The 19,537-nt window shown below is 39.1% G+C and overlaps 3 protein-coding genes across 7 annotated transcripts in view; all 3 read right to left on the reverse strand.

Annotated features, from left to right (window-relative positions):
- Nucleotides 1-2,503: 2,503 nt before the first annotated feature.
- Nucleotides 2,504-7,055, reverse strand: kop (askopos). 4 transcript variants are annotated; one of them, XM_079473918.1, is made up of 7 exons: nucleotides 6,904-7,019; nucleotides 5,499-6,283; nucleotides 5,230-5,348; nucleotides 4,403-4,444; nucleotides 3,720-3,817; nucleotides 3,508-3,619; nucleotides 2,512-3,178 (listed from the first exon to the last, which is right to left on the reverse strand). In XM_079473918.1, exons 2-7 carry the CDS (start codon nucleotides 6,234-6,236, stop codon nucleotides 3,061-3,063), a joined length of 1,227 nt encoding a protein of 408 aa, XP_079330044.1. In that variant the 5' UTR covers nucleotides 6,237-6,283; nucleotides 6,904-7,019; the 3' UTR covers nucleotides 2,512-3,060. The 4 variants fall into 4 exon arrangements, with proteins under 4 accessions (XP_079330045.1, XP_079330046.1, XP_079330044.1 ...); XM_079473919.1 differs by lacking the exon at nucleotides 4,403-4,444 and having other exon boundaries at nucleotides 2,504-3,178; nucleotides 6,904-7,055; XM_079473920.1 differs by lacking the exon at nucleotides 4,403-4,444 and having other exon boundaries at nucleotides 2,504-3,178; nucleotides 6,464-6,907.
- Nucleotides 7,056-9,136: 2,081 nt separating this feature from the next.
- tsnax (translin-associated factor X) lies at nucleotides 9,137-13,714 on the reverse strand. Of its 2 annotated transcripts, none has more exons than XM_079472850.1 (7): nucleotides 13,619-13,714; nucleotides 13,331-13,504; nucleotides 13,102-13,194; nucleotides 12,723-12,837; nucleotides 11,795-11,925; nucleotides 9,973-10,091; nucleotides 9,137-9,751 (listed from the first exon to the last, which is right to left on the reverse strand). In XM_079472850.1, exons 2-7 carry the CDS (start codon nucleotides 13,344-13,346, stop codon nucleotides 9,374-9,376), a joined length of 852 nt encoding a protein of 283 aa, XP_079328976.1. In that variant the 5' UTR covers nucleotides 13,347-13,504; nucleotides 13,619-13,714; the 3' UTR covers nucleotides 9,137-9,373. The 2 variants fall into 2 exon arrangements, with proteins under 2 accessions (XP_079328976.1, XP_079328975.1); XM_079472849.1 differs by having other exon boundaries at nucleotides 13,331-13,510.
- A 1,355-nt stretch (nucleotides 13,715-15,069) lies between these two features.
- Nucleotides 15,070-19,537, reverse strand: part of itga9 (integrin, alpha 9) — a 57,785-nt gene continuing 53,317 nt past the window's right edge. Inside the window, exons 27-28 of the mRNA XM_079473027.1 lie at nucleotides 18,126-18,245; nucleotides 15,070-16,974 (exon numbers count right to left, since the gene is read on the reverse strand). Coding sequence (XP_079329153.1) covers nucleotides 16,876-16,974; nucleotides 18,126-18,245 — 219 coding nt within the window. The 3' untranslated portion in view covers nucleotides 15,070-16,875. The remainder of the gene's footprint in view (nucleotides 16,975-18,125; nucleotides 18,246-19,537) is intronic.

Here is a 19,537-nt window from a genome sequence, read left to right on the forward strand (position 1 = left end):
CCTCGACACCATCATCCTCAAGATGTTCATCTTCATTTCCATTTTAGGAGAAGACCACTCATGAGACACACACACACACACACACACACACACAATAGCTTTAGTATTTGTTTATCTTCACTATAGAAAAGCCTTCTCTTTTGGTTTATTCTAAATTGTATATCAGCTTTCATCAACACAGCACTGAAGGTTTATTATTATACTATATTATTTATAACTTTGATGGTCTTCAAAATACTTTCTTTCTATATGAATTCAAATATATTAAACGTGCCTGGTTTCCCTCGTATGGCGGTAAAAACACAGAAATAAAATGTTAACATGGTGACAGTGTTTGAGGACATTTCTTCTCTGTCAGTGGCCCATCAGGCAGGAGCACAAGACACATTCCCAGTCTGTAGAAATACAACAGTCACTGTCAAGCAAACCTAGATAATATGAAACTTCAGCATTGTAACATATCAAGAATTAGGCAATAAAAAGCATACAGCGAACATATAATGGAACACCGTTATTCTCAATAGTTCAGACTCTATTAGCTTGCTAAGATCTTATGAATGCGTTGTGAATTTGCATAAGATCACAAAAACTTGGGATATGTTTGAGCCAAAGATCTGAATCATACTAATCCCTGCAGAGTGGATTTCGAAAAAATAAATAAATGCAATAAAAGTTTAAAACTGAAAATAAGACATTTGTGTCACGTAATATATCACACAAACATTAAATGAAAAGAGTTGAAATTATTCAGCATATAAATTTATACAATTATGAAAACATGACAGATCAGTGGGTAAATCTAAGGCTGTGATTAAAGTACTTTTATAATATTAAATACTTTACATAATATTAAAGATCTGCTACATATCACACAGCTACTGAAGAAACCCACCCTCAACCCTACACTGCTAGAACACTACATGCCGGTTTCCCTTCTTCCCTTCATCGCCAGGAGCGACTTGTGTTCAACCAGCTCTCCTCCTGGACAGTAATCAGTCTGGTTTCAAGAGAGGTCATTCCACAGAGACTGCACTGCTCTCAGTCATCGAAGCCCTGAGACTGGCAAAAGCATCATCTGTGCTCATCCTACTGGATCTGTCTGCTGCTTTTGACACTGTCAATCATCACATCCTCCTGGCTTCTCTCAGTGCTATGGGTGTCTCTGGAATGGCGTTGCAATGGTTCAAGTCTTACTTCTCGGATAGGTCATTCAGAGTATCCTGGAGAGATAAGGTCTCCGCGTGGCAGGAAGCAGTTTGAACACAACCCGACTTTATAATGAATGCTCATTTGCACTAATGGACCACTTTCATAACTGCATTAACTCATCTACTGCACTGTAACTTATTAACTGCATTAACTTGTATACTGCACTGTAACTTTAATAACCACATTAACTCATATACTGCACCGTACCTTTAACAACTGCATTAACTCACCTATTGCACTGCAACTTTAATAGCTAATGTCTATAATTTACGCACACTTAAGTCACGTACACTATTGTTTAGTCTTATCTGTTCATATCCACCTGTACATTAATGTTCATAGTGTTAATGTTCATAGCATATAGCCATCTGTATATATTGCTTATTCTGTATTTACTCTAACTGTATATCCTGCACCTGCTAACTGCACTTCTGGTTAGACCTAAACTACATTTCGTTACACTGTACTTGTATATGTGTAATGACAATAAAGTTGAATCTAATCTAATTTAAAGACTGTAAGAAAGCACCTGTCAGGTGTGTTTGCTACTATGGTTGTTTTACGACAAAGATTAAACCCTAAAGACGTGTTGTTTTGTATTTATTTTCCCCTTCTCGGTACAATTCTGTTAAAGGGAGCATGTCAGGACAGAAAGCGCACTTTGTTTACTCAAACAGCCGAATTAAGAGTGAACAACACAGCTCTCTTGTGGTCAAACCACACAATTGCGTTTCTAAAAAACGACACTACAGAGAACCTGGCTGAATCATAGCAGAGGATTCCCATTTAAACACTTGTTTTGGTGTTGACTTTACTGCAGCCATCAATGTTCTGATTTAGTTTGATTTCAAAATGAAACTAAAGTGTTTGACGTAAACAGACAACACTGCATGTTTTACCTGCTTTTGGAAATAGCACCCCTTGAAAGTCACGAATCATAAGTTGTGATGTTAATCTTTTCTGCTTCTCTCAGCTACAAAGCACTGCTTCCCAACACGCTGAGGACTTAGAATAACTGGTATTAATGATATTATCACACCAATTCGAGAAAACAGAGCACAGATAACGTCATGGAAAAGTATGAATTGCATCAAAGGCAACAGACATTTCCAGAAAGTAGGCCTACTTTCAAACACGACTTGATGGATTTAAGATTGTGTTTTTTCTGCTTGTTGGGTTTCCTGAGGAACTAATGCAACACGTTTCAAAACCCCTGTGTTTATGGTGATGATTTAATACCTGTTGTGTGTTGTATTGTGTCCTATTGCCACGTAAATACAAATTACACAATTTTGCAGAGATGTGTATAATAAAATCACCTTTATTCAAACAGTTCAAACTTCTAAGATTCAAATATCAAACGCACACAAAATGTCAGATTGTTTAATTTACAATTTATGTTGCAAGGTTATAAAAACTAGCTTAAAAATGTAACAAAGGAAACCAAAACCGAATTCCAAAATACCAAGGAATTAGAAAATGAAGTCTATGAAATATTCTTCTAGAAAAGAACTTTAAACATTTGGCTAGCTATTGAAACTAAACCTGTTGTATAGCTATTAAGAGCCGAGTTCAGTGCTGGTGAGCTGTAGGAATAAACGAAAAATTAAATCATGCAAAAAGCCCACATCAAATCTATTTGTATGTTGAAATGCACAGCAACACACCACACTCTGTGAACTTACAAACAAACACACAAAAACACTTCTCAGTGCACAACACTAACCAGCAGTATATACTGTACATTATGTAAGACGGACACATTTCTATCAACAAAAATGAATGTTTAAGATACAATTTTCAAACACAGACAACAGTTATATTAATACAAAAGTGGAAATAAAATCTATATCAGAGCATCGGGCTCCTTTTGAAAATATCGGGTACTTTAGCGAAGCGTCTGAGATGGATATGGTTCCTCTTCTGCCATTCACTGAGAGACACCAATGGACCTCTGACGCGATAGTTTCTACAAACATGGAGAGAGGAAACAAACAACTAGGGCTCGGCAAAACCCCAAAGAAAAATCTAATCATCGTTTTTTAAAATGCAGTTGATTCGATATCGTTTTTCAAAAGCTGTGAATCGCTTTTTCTTAAATCTATAATCACTGACTCGAATCGAGTCGATAAGGAACATCAGAATCAATACCCAGCCCAACCAAAGGAATGAAGAAAAACGTTATTGATGTATTTTTTACATTTCAAAATCACATACTGTATATCAGCACAACAAACACCATAATGATGTATAAATGATGAACCATCGACATACCAAAGAACTCTTTTTCCACATTACCTCCGCGTGAGATCTGATGGGTGTTGCCAGTGACCTCCATCACATCCTGACTGCTGACCGTGACGCTGCCCGGCGACAGTATTCATCAGGTGATGGAGTTCTGTCATCACACCTGCAAAGGTGAAACAACACGGAACGATTCAGAGACCTGCACGTCAAGGACTCCAAGACCGCTCTTATAGTCGTTTGAATGCGCATATGAAGTCTGCTACCATATCCTGCTCCGTTCGTTTCCATATGTCTCATGACAGACTCCATGTAGGCTTTTTTAGCTCTCTTCCAGTTCTCTTCACCACAAAATGGCACAGACCTAGACCCAACACACACACAGATTTCTTTCTTATTATTTCAGTTATAAGCAGACATCCTTACTTCAGCTGTTCCACTGTCCTGCAGAGTTTAGACTTGAACTTAACCTAGAAAGATCTTGATGAGGTGGATCAGGTGTGTTTGATCTTGTTTGGGGCTGGCCCTCTAGGAGCAGGATCGGACACCCTTGACGTACTTCAAGGAAGGAGCTGTGTATCGTGGCATGAGATAACTGAGCTACACAAATCGCCCCGGCAATGTCTTTATATGACACAACATCAGTGAAATTGTTTTGGTTGAGCTGCCAATTGTACTTTTACTGCTTGAAGAAATCCTCTCTTGGGATTCATCTTTCCTCATTCTTGGCTTTTAACCTATTGTTAAAATTTCTGTGAAAGCTGTTAACTCATTTACAAACGCAAGATTTGCATGAACTTGGAATGTTTTTAATTCTGTAACAAAAATGCTTGTGTGTTGTGTGTTTGTTAAAGTGCAACAGTATTTCATGCATTCTGGTGCAGTCTTCTCACTTGTCAAAAATCGAGTTGGACGTATTAAGTAGTATTTCTGTGCTCGATACACTCACCCAGTGTTCGTACAGGATTCAGAATATGTCATAACAACTTGACTAGAGAGAGAGAGAGAGAAAGAGAGAGAGAACAACATTTGTGAAGTTCAGCCGTGTTTGTTTGCTGACTTCATTTGGTTGATGACTGTTATATAAACGGTGGATATAACGCTGGATTTGGAGATGGTTTGAACTGATAGATGGAGTGGCGGTCCCAGAGCTAAAAGATGCCGCACACGGTGAGTGAAACTGATGTCTGTGTTTTGTTGGCAATGGGTGCGCACGTGCTTCCAGATCCACATTATGAACGGTGACTAATACAATTTCCAAATAGCGGCAAAGCTAACGAGTAATAATGATATGTACCATATAGAGACGTCCATCTGTAGTTGTTGTTGCTGTGGTTCTTGTTCTACTAGACTCGGGGTCCGATTCAGGATCATATCACACTGTAAGCCATGGTTAACCGTTTAAGAACATCTTTGTGCAGTATTAACATCCATGCAACAGCTGGCGGACCGTTACTTAAAGGCTCTACGTACTCATCTTTAGCTCGGCCCGCAGGAGCTCAGATTTTTTCGAAAACAACCGTAGAGCTGTATCGGTCTTCTGTAAATGTGAGAAAACTAAAGACTTTTCGCAACACCTTTAATGTTCTGTTGGTGGAATATCCGTTTAAATTTGTTATACATTTAGTTGAATTCTCAGTATTATGTATTGTATTGAACGGTGACATGAATGTCTAGATACATTTTCACAGCTTCCCGTTTCAGGTTTTATCACGTATAATGTACAATTAGGTCTTAAAAATGTTAGTCTGGACAAACGGATGGCGAGATGTATACCTCTGTACAGGGTAGCGGGCTCTTCGGTAGATATCAAAGACTGGTTTCCTCTCTGACTGAGTCGCTGCTGACAGACAGACAGTCTGGGTTGTCTGTGGAACCACCACTTTTGATTTCACCTGCTCAGATGTAAACAGAGTCAGTACCATTAATAAAGACTTTTTCTGCGTAAATCAAAAGAAGAATCTTAGTAAAATCATTTTGCAGATTTTTTGCAGTGTTAATAGCATCCACCGCAGTCAAACTCAACAAGTAAAAAGACTTCCAACCTGAACCTGAAGGGGAAGTGAGCTTTCAAAGCTTTCTTCATTCTGAGAGTTGACGTCAAGCTTCGACCCCGTCAGCGCCAACGCGCCTTTCACTTCAACCACAGGTCCCTCTGGGTTCACGTCACGGGATTTCTGTCCACGAACTGGAATCCGAACGCGTGAGACCTCCCTCACCTCGCCCTTCCCATCTCCCTGACGGCCGGTTAATAAAACGTTGATGGAATTGCAAGAATGTACGTTCAGGGGTGCGCTGCGTGATACGGACGGCGTATGTCTGTCCCAGTTCAGAATGGGTATGGGCGAGGGCAGGCTCTCCCGGGCTCGTACAAATCTGTTCAGCGTGCATTGGGACAAAGGGGTGGACATGACGGGGGTCACGGGAGGAATGACCTTCGACCGCGGCGGCGTGACATCCTTCGTCTGCGTTGGTGTAGATCCATAAACTCCTGATAGAAAGTCCAAAGAGTCTACATCACAGCCCTGATCCGGAGAGCACGATTCGTACAAGCGGGCCTTTTTTAGGGGGGTCTCGCACGTCTCATCCAGACACGAATCGTCCAGTCGTCGCTTACCAGCAGTTTTGTTGGTAATCTGTATCTGTATATTGCACAGGGGGCTGCTGGCACCGTACTGCTCGCGGCACACCATGCGAGAGTACACAGATAGAGGTTTTAAGTGCTGAAATGTGGATTTCTTTACTGAACCGGTATAGCGATCGCCGTCTGACATGATTCTCATTCCGAGTATATCACGCACAAGAGACGAAGGGTTTCTTCAGGTGGATCCTGGAAAGAAGACAAATATTCCCGTCAAAGTCAAGGTTCATGAAAACACAGCGTTTAATTCCTCTGACATGTGCCTATTAATCTGATATAGTGAGATTTGCTAATTGGTATTGCTGTTGAGAATCACGCATCTACATGAAATGTATACATTTATATTTACGATAGCAAACAGTCTCATACTTTAGTGTGTTATCACTTGTCGTATTCTGTAGATATTAACTCTAATAAATGAATGAATCGGCTGTAGTAAACTCTCTTATATGATTTACTATGGTCAAATACTGGTGTACTACAGTACTTCTTCATCAGAGGATGTCAAATTCATCCACCACATCACTTGAATGGACAAAGTGACTGCAGGAGCATCAATATTATTGTCCAAAAGGGAACCACGTCAAGGTTACGTGCTACAAGTGTCAAATCGACTTGATGTGGTGCTAAATAAACATGGTGTTTATGATATTTGGAGGCTTGAAGGAAGATAAATATATTGTAAACGCTTCGTCGTGATTGTAGACGTCACAAGTGTCGTATTAAAACACGCAGTTGACGCTAATCTGACAATAAACGTGATGACATTGTGTGAAAAGTTGCCTGCTGAGTGTGAAGAGCACGTTTACCTGCAGAAGGCGTGAGATCTTCTTCTGAGACTTTAATTAAAGTCATTAAAGTCATTAAAGTCATTAAAACAGTGGCGCGTGCGCTAAAGATTAAAACGTCAAAACCACCAGGCATCGACGTCGCGCGGGTCACGCCTTTTATTTATAACCTCGCCGTCACGGTCCCCTCTGATTGGCTGAAATCCAAAACGCGCAAACAACGCTTTCTAATAATTATTTAATAAATAACAGCTAAAAATGCGTAAGTGACGCAAATCGCCGTCAACGTGTAACGTGTAACACTCTTGATACAAGTATTCTCTAATGGGGTTTCATTGTAAAACTTGGCGCGTGAACTAACGTGACGTAAAGCTAGGTTGGCCAGTAACGTTGCTCTTACCTGATTGGCCGAAACTGGGTAAGGAAATATTTATCTTTAAAGTTATTTTACAGAATGTTTCAAGAGTCATTAAATACTCCTAAATTACAAGTACGCGTATTTTATATACCAGTGAAAACATTTCTGGGCGGTTTCCTGGAGAATTATTAGTTTAAGCCAGGACTAGGCCTTAGTTAAATAAGGATAATTAAGTTTTTTTTAAAACATACTTTACAAAAAACATTACTGTGTGCATCTTGAGACAAAACAGTCGCAGTGATATAGTCTAAGAAACATCAGTGCAAGTTGCTTAAGTTAAGTGGCTTCGAAAACACATCGAGACGAGTCCTTCAAAACCACAAATACTCAGAAAGATCAACAGACAACATGCACAGACACAGGTCCTCCTATTTAAAAAAACATACTTTACAAAATAACATTACTGTGTGCATCTTGAGACAAAACAGTCTCAGTGATATAGTCTAAGAAACATCAGCGCAAGTTGCTTAAGTTAAGTTAGTTCGGGAGACTAGGCTTAAGCACATCTGGGAATCCGCCCCTACGAGTTTATCAAGGTTTATAGTTTTACAAGGTTTTCTACGGTTCCACCACTATCTTAATGTATAGTGTTTCTTTCTTTCTTACATTTGATCTTTATTGTATAGATTCCCCATGTTTGTAAACTTGACGGTCATGATTTGTACTTGTCCAAACATCAGAATGATGCACTCGGGGTCAGGATCGTACAACTCGGTGTGAAGTAATAAACTCTCATGGGATCATAAAGAAAGGCTTAGGACAGGAAGAGAATCGACTCATTACAGATATAACTTGATCAGATTTTCAGGGATCATAGTGTAAACAATGGTGGGATTTTACATTTGTTTACACATTCACATCTGATTGTGACTTTATTTGCATGTTACAGAACATATCTGTGGTTAAAAGCCAATATTTTAATAATCTATAAAAATCTAAATCTATAAAAGCGCAATAAATGGCAGTCCTGTTAATAAGGTTCCTTTTTTATTTTATTGAGCACCTTTGAGACTTTTAATGGAAACATTCATCCTTCATTCATTCATTTTCTACCGCTTATCCGGGGCCGGGTCGCGGGGGCAGCAGTCTAAGCAGAGATGCCCAGACATCCCTCACCCTAGACACTTCCTCCAGCTCTTCCGGGGGGACACCGAGGCATTTCCAGGCCAGCCGGGAGACATAGTCCCACCAGCGTGTCCTAGGTCTTCCCCGGGGTCTCCTCCCGGTCGGACGGGCCCGGAGCACCTTCCGGGTTAGGCGTCCAGTAGGCATCCGTAACAGATGCCCAAGCCACCTCAGCTGACCCCTCTCGATGTGGAGGAGCAGTGGCTCTACTCCAAGCTCCTCCTGGGTGACCGAGCTTCTCACCCTATCTCTAAGGGATCGCCCAGCCACTCTGCGGAGGAAGCTCATTTCAGCCGCCTGTATCCGGGATCTTGTCCTTTCGGTCATGACCCAAAGCTCATGACCATAGGTGAGAGTAGGAACGTAGATTGACCGGTAAATTGAGAGCTTCGCCTTGCGGCTCAGCTCTTTCTTCACCACGACGGACCGGTACATCGACCGCATTACTGCAGAAGCTGCACCGATCCGTCTGTCAATCTCCCGTTCCATCCTTCCCTCACTCGTGAACAAGACCCTGAGATCCTTAAACTCATCCACTTGAGGAAGGAACTCTCCACCAACCTGAAGTGGGCAAGCCACCCTTTTCCTCAGTCGGAAAAAATGGAAACATCAAATTAATAATTCACATACAATACATCAAGTTTTGCATCTGTCAATCTGACATTTGTCAAGGTGTTGAATAGGATAAGAAAGGATGGCCAAGAGACAATTTAGTACCAAAAACAAATTTTATTGACATATCCAGGACCATTTTATCTCTTTGACATGAAACTTTCGGATAGAACTGAATGACGTTCGGCCTTTAGTTGATACCATTTACATGCAGTACAGCACAGAACAGAAGAACAAGGCATACCAACAGCATGCTAACAATAAAACACATCGAGACGAGTCCTTCAAAAAAATACTCAAAAAGATGCACAGACACAGGCCCTCCTTTGCGATATCCTAAGCGATCCCGTCATCTGTCTCCAAGTGCGTCGCCCTGCTGGTGAACACGTCGGCGAGCATGTGTTTGGGCATCTCAGAGCCACGTACACGCAGGGCGTAGCACGCATCTTCCACCTTACTCAGGCTCTGACGCAGCGTGTGCAGTTTCTTCGAGACCTCGTAGGGTCCCGTGTTGCCGATGTAAGAGAAGCCGTCGTGGATTTCCCGCAGGAAGCCGCTGAGCTCGAAGGGCGTGTCCATGTCGCCATTGCCCACGCTGCTTATGCACATTCGCATCAGCTCGCCCGTCAGGTCAGCCACACCTAGCAGGTAGTCGGTTGGCGTCACCTGAAAGGTCAGCACACACGGTCCGGACCAAACTTCCTCACCACCACCCTTAAACACAAAGATGAGGACACAATCTGTGCTGTCATATGCAGCATTTACCAAACGACACATATCAATGAATACAATCTTGATCAAATACATAGTTTAACATGGCTGTATGACGGCTGTAGTCATTGGTTGTCATATTTTCACACAATGAGAACACTTTCATTCGTATGAACAATAAACATTTTCAGAAGAGCTTGTGCTTGCTGAAAGGTTCATCATACCTTTGTGGTTATGTCCTCTTTCATGAAGACCAGACGTGCGTTAATCTCCTCCAAACTGATCAGCCTGCGATGTTTGATGAAGTGATGGAATGAAACGGCCTCCACATACTCCTGAATCCCTAAGAGAGACACGTAGAGAGATGAGACAACTCATGAAGTACATCAAATACAGATATTATGGTAAGCATCAAAGCATATCCATCATTAAAACCTCATTTTTACAACAAACATTCACCGTCATTACCCTATAAAACGAGTAAAAAGTGAAATCACAGACATAACATCTTGCCTTTAAAGCCATTTTGTTTATAAATTTGGATCCATAATTTTTTGTGGCGATTCAAACAACTAATATAATCTAAAACTAGTTTATACGTTTTCCAAAGTACAATCGCATAGATCTTGTTTCTTAAAAACAATTTGGCTTGTTAAATTATGACCAATAACGCATGTCATTGTGCTCTTTTCAAATTTGCGAACTTTGGGAACGGATGGTAAACAGTTCAGGGATTTTGTAAATATATATAAAATATTTGTAAAAAATATTGCATGAAATAAATTTTACTTTCGCAGTTTTGTCATAATTGTCTTCATGCTTTATCAGATTAGTCTTGTGCTGCTAAAAGATGATGTTGGATATTTTAATGTGAGCGCTGCATCTCTCTGCAGCGTCGTGTGTAAACATCAAGACAATATTCACAAGACAGTCAAAGGGATTTTTATCTGTAACTTCCACTCACAGTTTAACATGAAGTGTGAAAATATCCATAAACTTTTCTACAAAATAACCCTTTAAATAATCACATTGGCCCAAAACACGAGTTTATGAGTTGCGAGATGTTACGGAAAGCTCTCCAGTGTAAGTTATACTACTACTTTTTAAGGTCAGATCTTTATTCTGTTTGGCTAACATTCATTTTTTTCGTACAGTTGATACAATACTAGTAAAGCGCTATACAAATAAATATGACTTGATTATATAATTATATTACTTATTACATATAATTTCGAGAGTTTACTCCATGAATTTAGTAAACCTGCCTTTTATCGCATAATTAGAAACGCCACATTAATTACATGTTGCTGGCTAAGTGTGTCCCATCGGGTTCGAAATACTACATGCTCACTTGGGATCTTCACGCCCACTAGAACGCTTCGGCCAAAAACAAGAAATGCGTGCAAAGACCACATGTCGGGATATATAGAGTTCCTCTTAATGACGGCTCTTTGATGGTCAATTTGACAGAACAGTCACTTACCCTAATGAGGAGATTCACATACATTCACCTCTCTTTATCATATCTAACTCATAAGCTGATGAAACAGGTCAGTGTGTTCATCCTTTACTAGACACAGACCCATTTCCTTTATTCGTCTACTTTATATTATAGTGAAGCAAACAGTGAAACAAGGCATGTGTCAGACGAAACTATAGCAACGCTTCCATCCAAAGATGGAATAAAAAAACCTGTGACCTTTCCTAGAAATGTTCAGCCACACTGGATATTTTTAGTGGTGTAAAGTACTGCTTCAATGAAACTGAGAAAACAAAACAGATAACACAGAGATGCAGTCAAGGCTGGCTTCTGCAAACCCTAATACAATGATGCACGAAGTGGTCTGTTTACACCCCTGTCGATCACATTCATCTGCTTATGTCAATTGTGAAAAGTATGCACAATAACAGAATTAGAAACACTGTTTGAGTTACATATATATGCATGTGAAATATTGGGTAGCTACACATTTGAAGCGTTCGTAGATTGGATTGTCATTACACACATACAAGTACAGTGCAACGAAATGTATTAAGATGGAGAACCTGGCGTGAAGGCTCGATGGAACTGATGCAGATCTTCTCCTCTCAGCTCTTCAGCTATCTGTTCGATCTTCTGCCTCACAGCATCCAGTTTCACATCTGCGTCGTTCAGTATGTTCTCAACGTCTGGAACGCTGTCAAACACAACACCACATCTGGTTCATTGATCTTTTCATTTTATCTGTGCAACAGGTTTTTGAATACATTACATTTTGTATATATACTGTCTAAGTGCACATTCAGGTTTTTTATTTATTAAACATCGATCTATCCATCCATCCATTTAGGCTGTGCAATTAATCAAAAATGAATCGTAATCGTCAATTTTACCCGTCAACAATTACAAAAACAAAATAATCGAGGTAAAACAATTAATTCTCCTACATTACATTTACAAGAATCCTCTTTTCTTCTGGTATAAATCCATAGCTCCCCTTTCCTTAACAGGGGTTCAGCTGTGCTATTTATTTTATTAATTTTTCAGTTAACTTCAGTTTAAAAGTCAATTTTCTTAAATTTTTCTTATGTTGTTTCAACAGTCAGTGAGTAATCGTGTTAAATGATCGTGATCTCAATATGTATGTATCTATGTATGCAGGCATGCATGCATCTATCTATCTATGTATGTATGCAGGCATGCATGCATCTATCTATGTATGTATCAATGTATGTATCTATGTATGTATCTATGTATGTATCTATCTATGTATGTATCTATGTATGTATCTATGTATGTATCTATCTATGTATCTATGTATGTATCTATCTATGTATGTATCTATCTATGTATGTATGTATCTATGTATCTATGTATCTATCTATCTATCTATCTATCTATCTATCTATCTATGTATCTATGTATCTATGTATCTATGTATCTATCTATCTATACCCTTTAGTAAACTTGATAAAGCTCTGGAGTGCATCTCACCTGGTCACCCTGTGCAGGAGGAATATGGTCCGTTTGCTTTCAATGGTAACATCTCGACTGACTTTCACCAAACGCTCATACTTATCATGTTTAGTGTCCAATTCTCTCTGGAACACTGTAGAAAAACAAGTGAGTGTCCTTCAATAGCGCACATTTCATTAACTTAATCAAACAAACAACAGAAACTCAAATAGTTTTTATTTCAAATGCCATTATGAACCATGAGCTGTTTACTATTAAATTGTATCAGGTTAAAAACCATCACAAAATCCCTTTTTTGTAGTATTTGGGGTTTTGAATGATGTTCTATTGATTCCCATCTATAATAACATAATTTCCATTATAAGCTTTAAATATACGTTGAAATAAAGATTGTCACCTTTAAAAGCAGCTATGACAGTTGAATCTGAGAGAACACAATCCTGTGACTTCTGTCCAGCATCTGTCCTTCGATTTCGGACACATCCCTCGTCTGAAAAAAACATGTTGTGCACAAATATACAAGATGAAATCTCAAGCACTTTAGGTTAACTACAGAGACGTTAGCATTAGCATTATGTTAAGAAACCAGCACAGTGATAATGATGAGAAACCGTGTTTGTTTTTACCTTCTTGTTTACTCATCTCTGTGCTAAAGGAGACTTCACTGGACACGTGTGTTCACCGATGGATAAACGCCAACAGCAACTGCTTTACCTCTCCAGCTGTTTGATGTAAATCTCACTGAACGCATCGACTATGAACTCGCTCGTGTGTCGTCATTATTGCGCATCTTCAAACTTCTGAAACTAGAAAACAACGTGTTGTAAAAACGCATCTTCAAGATCGTGTTTTCGTTAAAAAAAAAAGATCCGTTTTCCATATAAAACAATGAGAATTAACTCAGGCACACGCACAGGCCACCGAAGTTTCCCTGCGCCGTTTAATGACGCTGCCGTGCAGAGCATTCTGGGTAACGTAGTATTCGACTAGACGAAGCACAAAACTGACGGATACATCTAATCGCTCAGGGTCCATTTATACATTCCCAAACATGTTTTAATAAAATAAACGATCTGCTATATTTATTGTTTATTATTTATAAACAGAATGCAGATATTCTACCAAAACACTTAAAATGATTAAATTGAATGAACACTTTAAAGGACAGGCAACCAAAGTCAAGCCCATATTTTATTCGCACGTGACACCTTTAACCCCCCCCCCACAATAAAAACATGATAACTTAATAAAAACATGATTTTCAAACATTGTAGTATCTCATTAATCTCATTCGATATAAACACGGAGATCATTTTAATGCAGTGTTTCTGCAAACATGTAATGTGCACCACTAATGTAAACATGTCAATATAAATAACTCTTGATATAATCATTTTGTAAATGACTTTCTTACAGTGTTAAACAATCAGACATTTCTTTACAGTTTAAGGGATTTTAGCAGGTAGAAATGAAAAAGAAATGGTTACCCGTCTCTCGAATGATTTAAAACATTATCCTCTGGATAGGCACTCATCATTTCATCCTGTGCAAACACAACAAAATCACACCAGCCCCATTCATCACACACAATGTGACATGAGATAACTCTAATAAATCATGCTTTTTATAATGTTAAAATGTTTTATTGTGATTTATTGTGTTAGTTAGCTGTATTTATTTGTTATTATGGCTCAAATCGAAACCCCCAGGCAATCTACCTGTGGCTGATGTCTTTTTATTTGCCTGGTTTTATATTTTGTTACACAACTCCATTACATACAATATTTCTAATAATTAAAGAAAATTATGTCTGGAAATCATCTTGGGACCCCACCCTCGTGGACTTGCGACCCCCACTTTGGGAACCCCTGACCTACAGGGATGAACAGTTAAATGTTCCCCACTTATGCAAAAAAAAGTACAATATCCTTATATTTATTTGTTACCCCTCCCTGCATCTTACTCAATCCTATCCCATTATCATTTCTAGCACAATTGTTTAGCACAACTTATTTATTTGCCTATTTTTTGTCTGTTGTCTCTGTGTACTGGAAACTTATGTCACTAAAACAAATTCCTTGTATGCGCAAGCATACTTAGCAATAAAGCTATTTCTTATTCTGAAACAAACCAACTGCAGTTTGATTGATCGAATTTTTGAACATTTATAAAAATGGAGTCATCTTATCTTATAATAATAAATATAATAAATAAACAAGCCGTCTGGAGGTCCACTGTATCTTTTTAAACATATGGTGTCCCTGGTATACACTCCCAGTGCACAGATTGATTATTACTGTGTTTAATATGTGAACTTCATGTGTTCATGTGACTTGATAAAAAAGCTTTATGATACAGCTGATTTATATATAACTCATGTCTTGTATTTTCTGTATGCAGATGTAGCTTGATACTTTGTAGATATACAATTTAAATATGCATCATACATAATGTTTGTAATACACCATATACACTAATGACATCAATTAACATTAAAATAATCAAATGTTCAGTTAAAAAAGGACAGCAATTTATAATAAAATTCACTAGATGGCCCCGTGGCAACAATAATCACCTCACTGTGGCGCTGAAGACAAAGCAAGATCTAACATCATTTTGTGATTTTTTATTTTCTAAATGACAGTTTCAGTAGATAAATATACAGCTTGAGCTTGTACAACAAACATATTTCTTAATACATTTATAAAACTGAAATTCAGTGACAGTAGTTTATTCTAAAATATGTGATAATTGAAACAGTTGACACTCACATTTGTTACATTTACAATGTCAAGTATGTGTCTCTCTGAAACACATCTATGCAGAAAACGGGGACACGAAACGTGTGGATGTGTCAATAAAACAAGCTAGTCTTTGGCAAACCTTCCAGAGATCAAGAGTCTCCAAAATCCATTACCAGTAAGGCATAAAGAAATATTGACTTTGCTTTACTTGTGTAAGATGAGGCTATAAATCCCTTTAAATGTCTCATTACCTTCATGAAGGAAAGAAGAACATTAAAATGAAATCTGTGAATAAAGGAACATGTGTGGAGCAATGAATTCAATGAATTCAACACGGACCTGTGTTATATTTCCAGTAGGGTAGGAATTAATTGAATCCATCAGGAACGTGTTTGGATGGTAAAAAGTGATGTCATCCTAACAGGCGGTGAAGAGGAAGGGCCAAAACTAAGATGTGAAAGCTGTTTCAGAGGTTGAGCGAGTTATTACATTCTGTTGAAAAAAAACGAAAAAAAAAAAAAAACTAGAATAACGTGAAACTTTTATGGGGAAAACATCCAGTGAATTGAATGGCTGGAATACAGCACAAGACTTTTAAAATCTGAACAGATTTTCTTTTAGCTAGACATCATACTCTTGCAGACTTTGTGAAAGTTTCATATAGAAAACCAACACACTTACTGATCAAATCTGCAGACTGCCACAGACTTTCTGCAGCAAGTCCAGACTGAAAATCTGTGCAAAAGTCTTGTAGTGTATTTTAGCCTTAAATCCTATTTAAGAAAAGGAGAATATGGTTCTCATGACGGCAAATTCAGAATTCTTTGAATGAAATGAGAAAACATTTGCTGTGTTTTTCTGGAAATGAGAACTTGAGAGAGTTGAGGGGAACAATCCTTCATCAAGACATCCAACTTCATTATACCGACGATGTGCCCAAGAGAACTGTGAAGCAATAACATCGACCTTGGCGCGTGTCAGTCATCAGTGCGTTAAAAACCTCTCGAAGCTCTTCGATACAGTATGGAATACTTCTTATAAAAAATAGACTTTTGCTTTTCAACAGCGTCCTGAGAGTTTGAATTGTCTGCTAGTTTTGACACAATATCCACATGGTCTCCAGGAAGTCTCTTTATTCCTCTCGCTCCATCTCTTCTTCCCAAGAGTCTTTTCCCAACGGGATTAATGGATTTCCACTGCAACTCATTTTCTTTGGCAGATCACACCGTCACCTCAAGCGTTAGCTAGATTAACGTCCACAGGAAAAGTGTCAAACCTCCGAAAAATCTGGAGAATACTTTTTCTTCCACATATGGAAGGCTGGAGGGTCGGGTCTTTGGAGATAGCCGTGATGAAGGAAGCAGCTTACTGGATTTACTCAACCCAATCCAAGCTATCGTTGGCTCTTCTGGACCCAATCCAAGCTCTCATTGGCTCTTCTGGACCCAATCCCAGCTTTCGTCACTGTCCTTCCTGTTCTTTTCCGCTTCTATGATCTCTCTGTAATGTCTTCGGAAGAACCCCATCTAGAAAAAGGAAAATATTGTATTTACAAACTAACGTGACGGATCATTTTACTTTGCATTTAAACAAGTGTGCACAAAATTAGTTTAAGCATCTTTGGTCATCTTAATGACGATGAACTATTTTAAACATTGTGAGGATCGAGTTGACGCAGGTCATGTGAAAAGTCTCCAGGATTCGTAAAAGGAGGAGATAAACACAGAAAGACGGCGCTACTGTAAACTGTGTCAGTACAAAAACGCAGCGTTCAACTTCCTGTGACTCCTCACGTTTGTCTTTGTCCGAACGCTGTTTATTGATTCAGACCTCCATTCTCTTCCTGACGCTGAGGGAGCGACACATGTGCAGGCCTTGTTCAGGAGGTTTATTTTGGCAGATTTCGGGGAACGAGTGAAAAGTATCCTTACATCAACATTCCAGAGTTTGCTGTAGTATTCCCACCGGAAAGAATCGGAGTGGAAAAGAAAAGCGGCCCTTGTTTCAGAGGCCCTGAAATCAGTTTGATTCACTTTCATGTGTTAGCGTTAAGTGTAAATTACTGTCGGCTTTGTTTGGTTCTCTTTATGGCCGGTGTGGGCGGAGCTACAGATCTTTATTGAGCCCTCAGGCTGTCTGTCCAACGAAAGCAACGGTAGGGTGTGGATAGAGTATGTGACACATCGAAACACTCGTGAAGCCTAGTCGAGGATGCAAGTTATTAGTATTCATGCTGTGCATCTTGTGATCGATCCAGAAACAAATCTGAACTTATGAATGTTTATGTCCATGAGTGCAACCCAAAATCTAGAATTGAATTGGCTCATAAGTATGTTGATCCTTTGCCAAAAATCAAGACACATTCACTCGAGAAGCAAGTAAATCTTGTTAACCCAAAAAATATTTACTTTATAAGAAAAATGTACTCAATGCAAAATGCACTTAATGCTTAAAACAAATAAAAGGATCCGCCTATGGGATAAGAAATTTCAACTTCATTCAAAGAGAAAACGAGGATTTTTCTTAACCCGTTGGCAGATATTTTTAGTATGTTTTAAGCATGATCTCACCTAATTTTAACAGACAACTTGCATATAAATGAAAGAATTAAAAGAAATTTGTACTGGAGGACGAGACAAAAACTGTTAAAAAAATCTAATTGGAGGTGATGTGGTACCTTCCAGAGCAGCACAGCCAGCAGAAGGAAGATGAGGATCCCGATGAGCAGGCTGATGGCGATGATCCATCCCACCACGTAACCCCTGGGCTCCTGACTGTGAAGAGCCTCAAATAACAGCTGGAATACAACACAGCCCGAGTTAACACACACACACACACATACAACACAGCCTGTCATAACCTCACACAGTCCCATAAACATTAAAACCCTGCAATCCAATCATGATGTCATTTCCTGTCTCTCATAACATCTAGGCCTTGACTCCAACAAAGGGTAACAAATACGTCTATATGAGTTGCGTGTATGTGAAGATTTTTCATTTAGGTCATTCTTTGTATATGCCCTGATGAGTAATGACATCTCTAATATAAACAGATTGGTCTTCTCTTGTTTGTCGCTTGAAAAGCACTGATCTTCATTGAGTTTTATGGAATAGAAAACATCAACTTAATGCAAAACAACTACGCTTGTGCTCCACATAAAAAAGCACAGATCTTTAGAGACAAGCACAACGTTTAAAGCGTGCACACATACTTTTCAGGTCAACGTGATACGGGGCACAAGTGCTTTTCGACCTTTAAATGTGGAAGAATTTAACCTCTGAAAACCTCAAATACTCATGTCCTCAAGTGGATTTAAATCCAAATGATGCGCGAAAACCAGTCCAAATACTAAATCTCATTTCAGCTTCTGTAGACATTCCCACATTAACATTTAGTAAAGCCGTTGTCTTCAAAGAACATCTTTTTAGCATCAGAACTATTTATACATTGACAACTGGACGAGACTTGATTCATCACTCTTCGGTCTCTCAATGTTCAAATATTATCATCTCATTATTGCTTTGTTTTGTAATAAGCAGAATAGAGTACGGTACAGTCAGTCGGTCATTATAGCAAAACACACGACTGCATATTGTGTCAAGCATTTGTTACGACAAACGTGTTGACGACCAAATGGCATTAAAAGTTTAGCAGCCACAATCAGTCTGTCATTTCCATGCGTCTGGCAGCAAGGCATTTCTAAATGAGACAGTTTACCCCAGGGACCGTCTTAATAAACTCAATAATGAATTGCGGTGGGACAGTGCGGAACAGATGCATTTCCTAAGTGCTGGGGGGCAAGAGGGGCCGCAGACTTATTTAGGAATAAACCCCCACCCCCCCTGAGCCGGCTGAAACCGGGTCACAAACCCAATCAGCTGAGAGCAGTTTTGAGGGAGATGTCTTGGCACCAGACACCACCAATTGAGCCGAAACAAAGTCCCACATTCTGCTCATCAATCAGCAAAGCGTCGGGATGACCGAGCACAACTGAAGGGTAAAAACATGCTCATTTCATCCTCGTGTCAGCTGCTGTTGATGACCTCACATTCATGTGAAAGAAGCGTTCTGATCTTTATGATCGTT

This window comes from Barbatula barbatula (assembly GCF_947034865.1).
Source record: "Barbatula barbatula genome assembly, chromosome: 14".
Classification (NCBI taxonomy): Eukaryota; Metazoa; Chordata; class Actinopteri; order Cypriniformes; family Nemacheilidae; genus Barbatula; species Barbatula barbatula.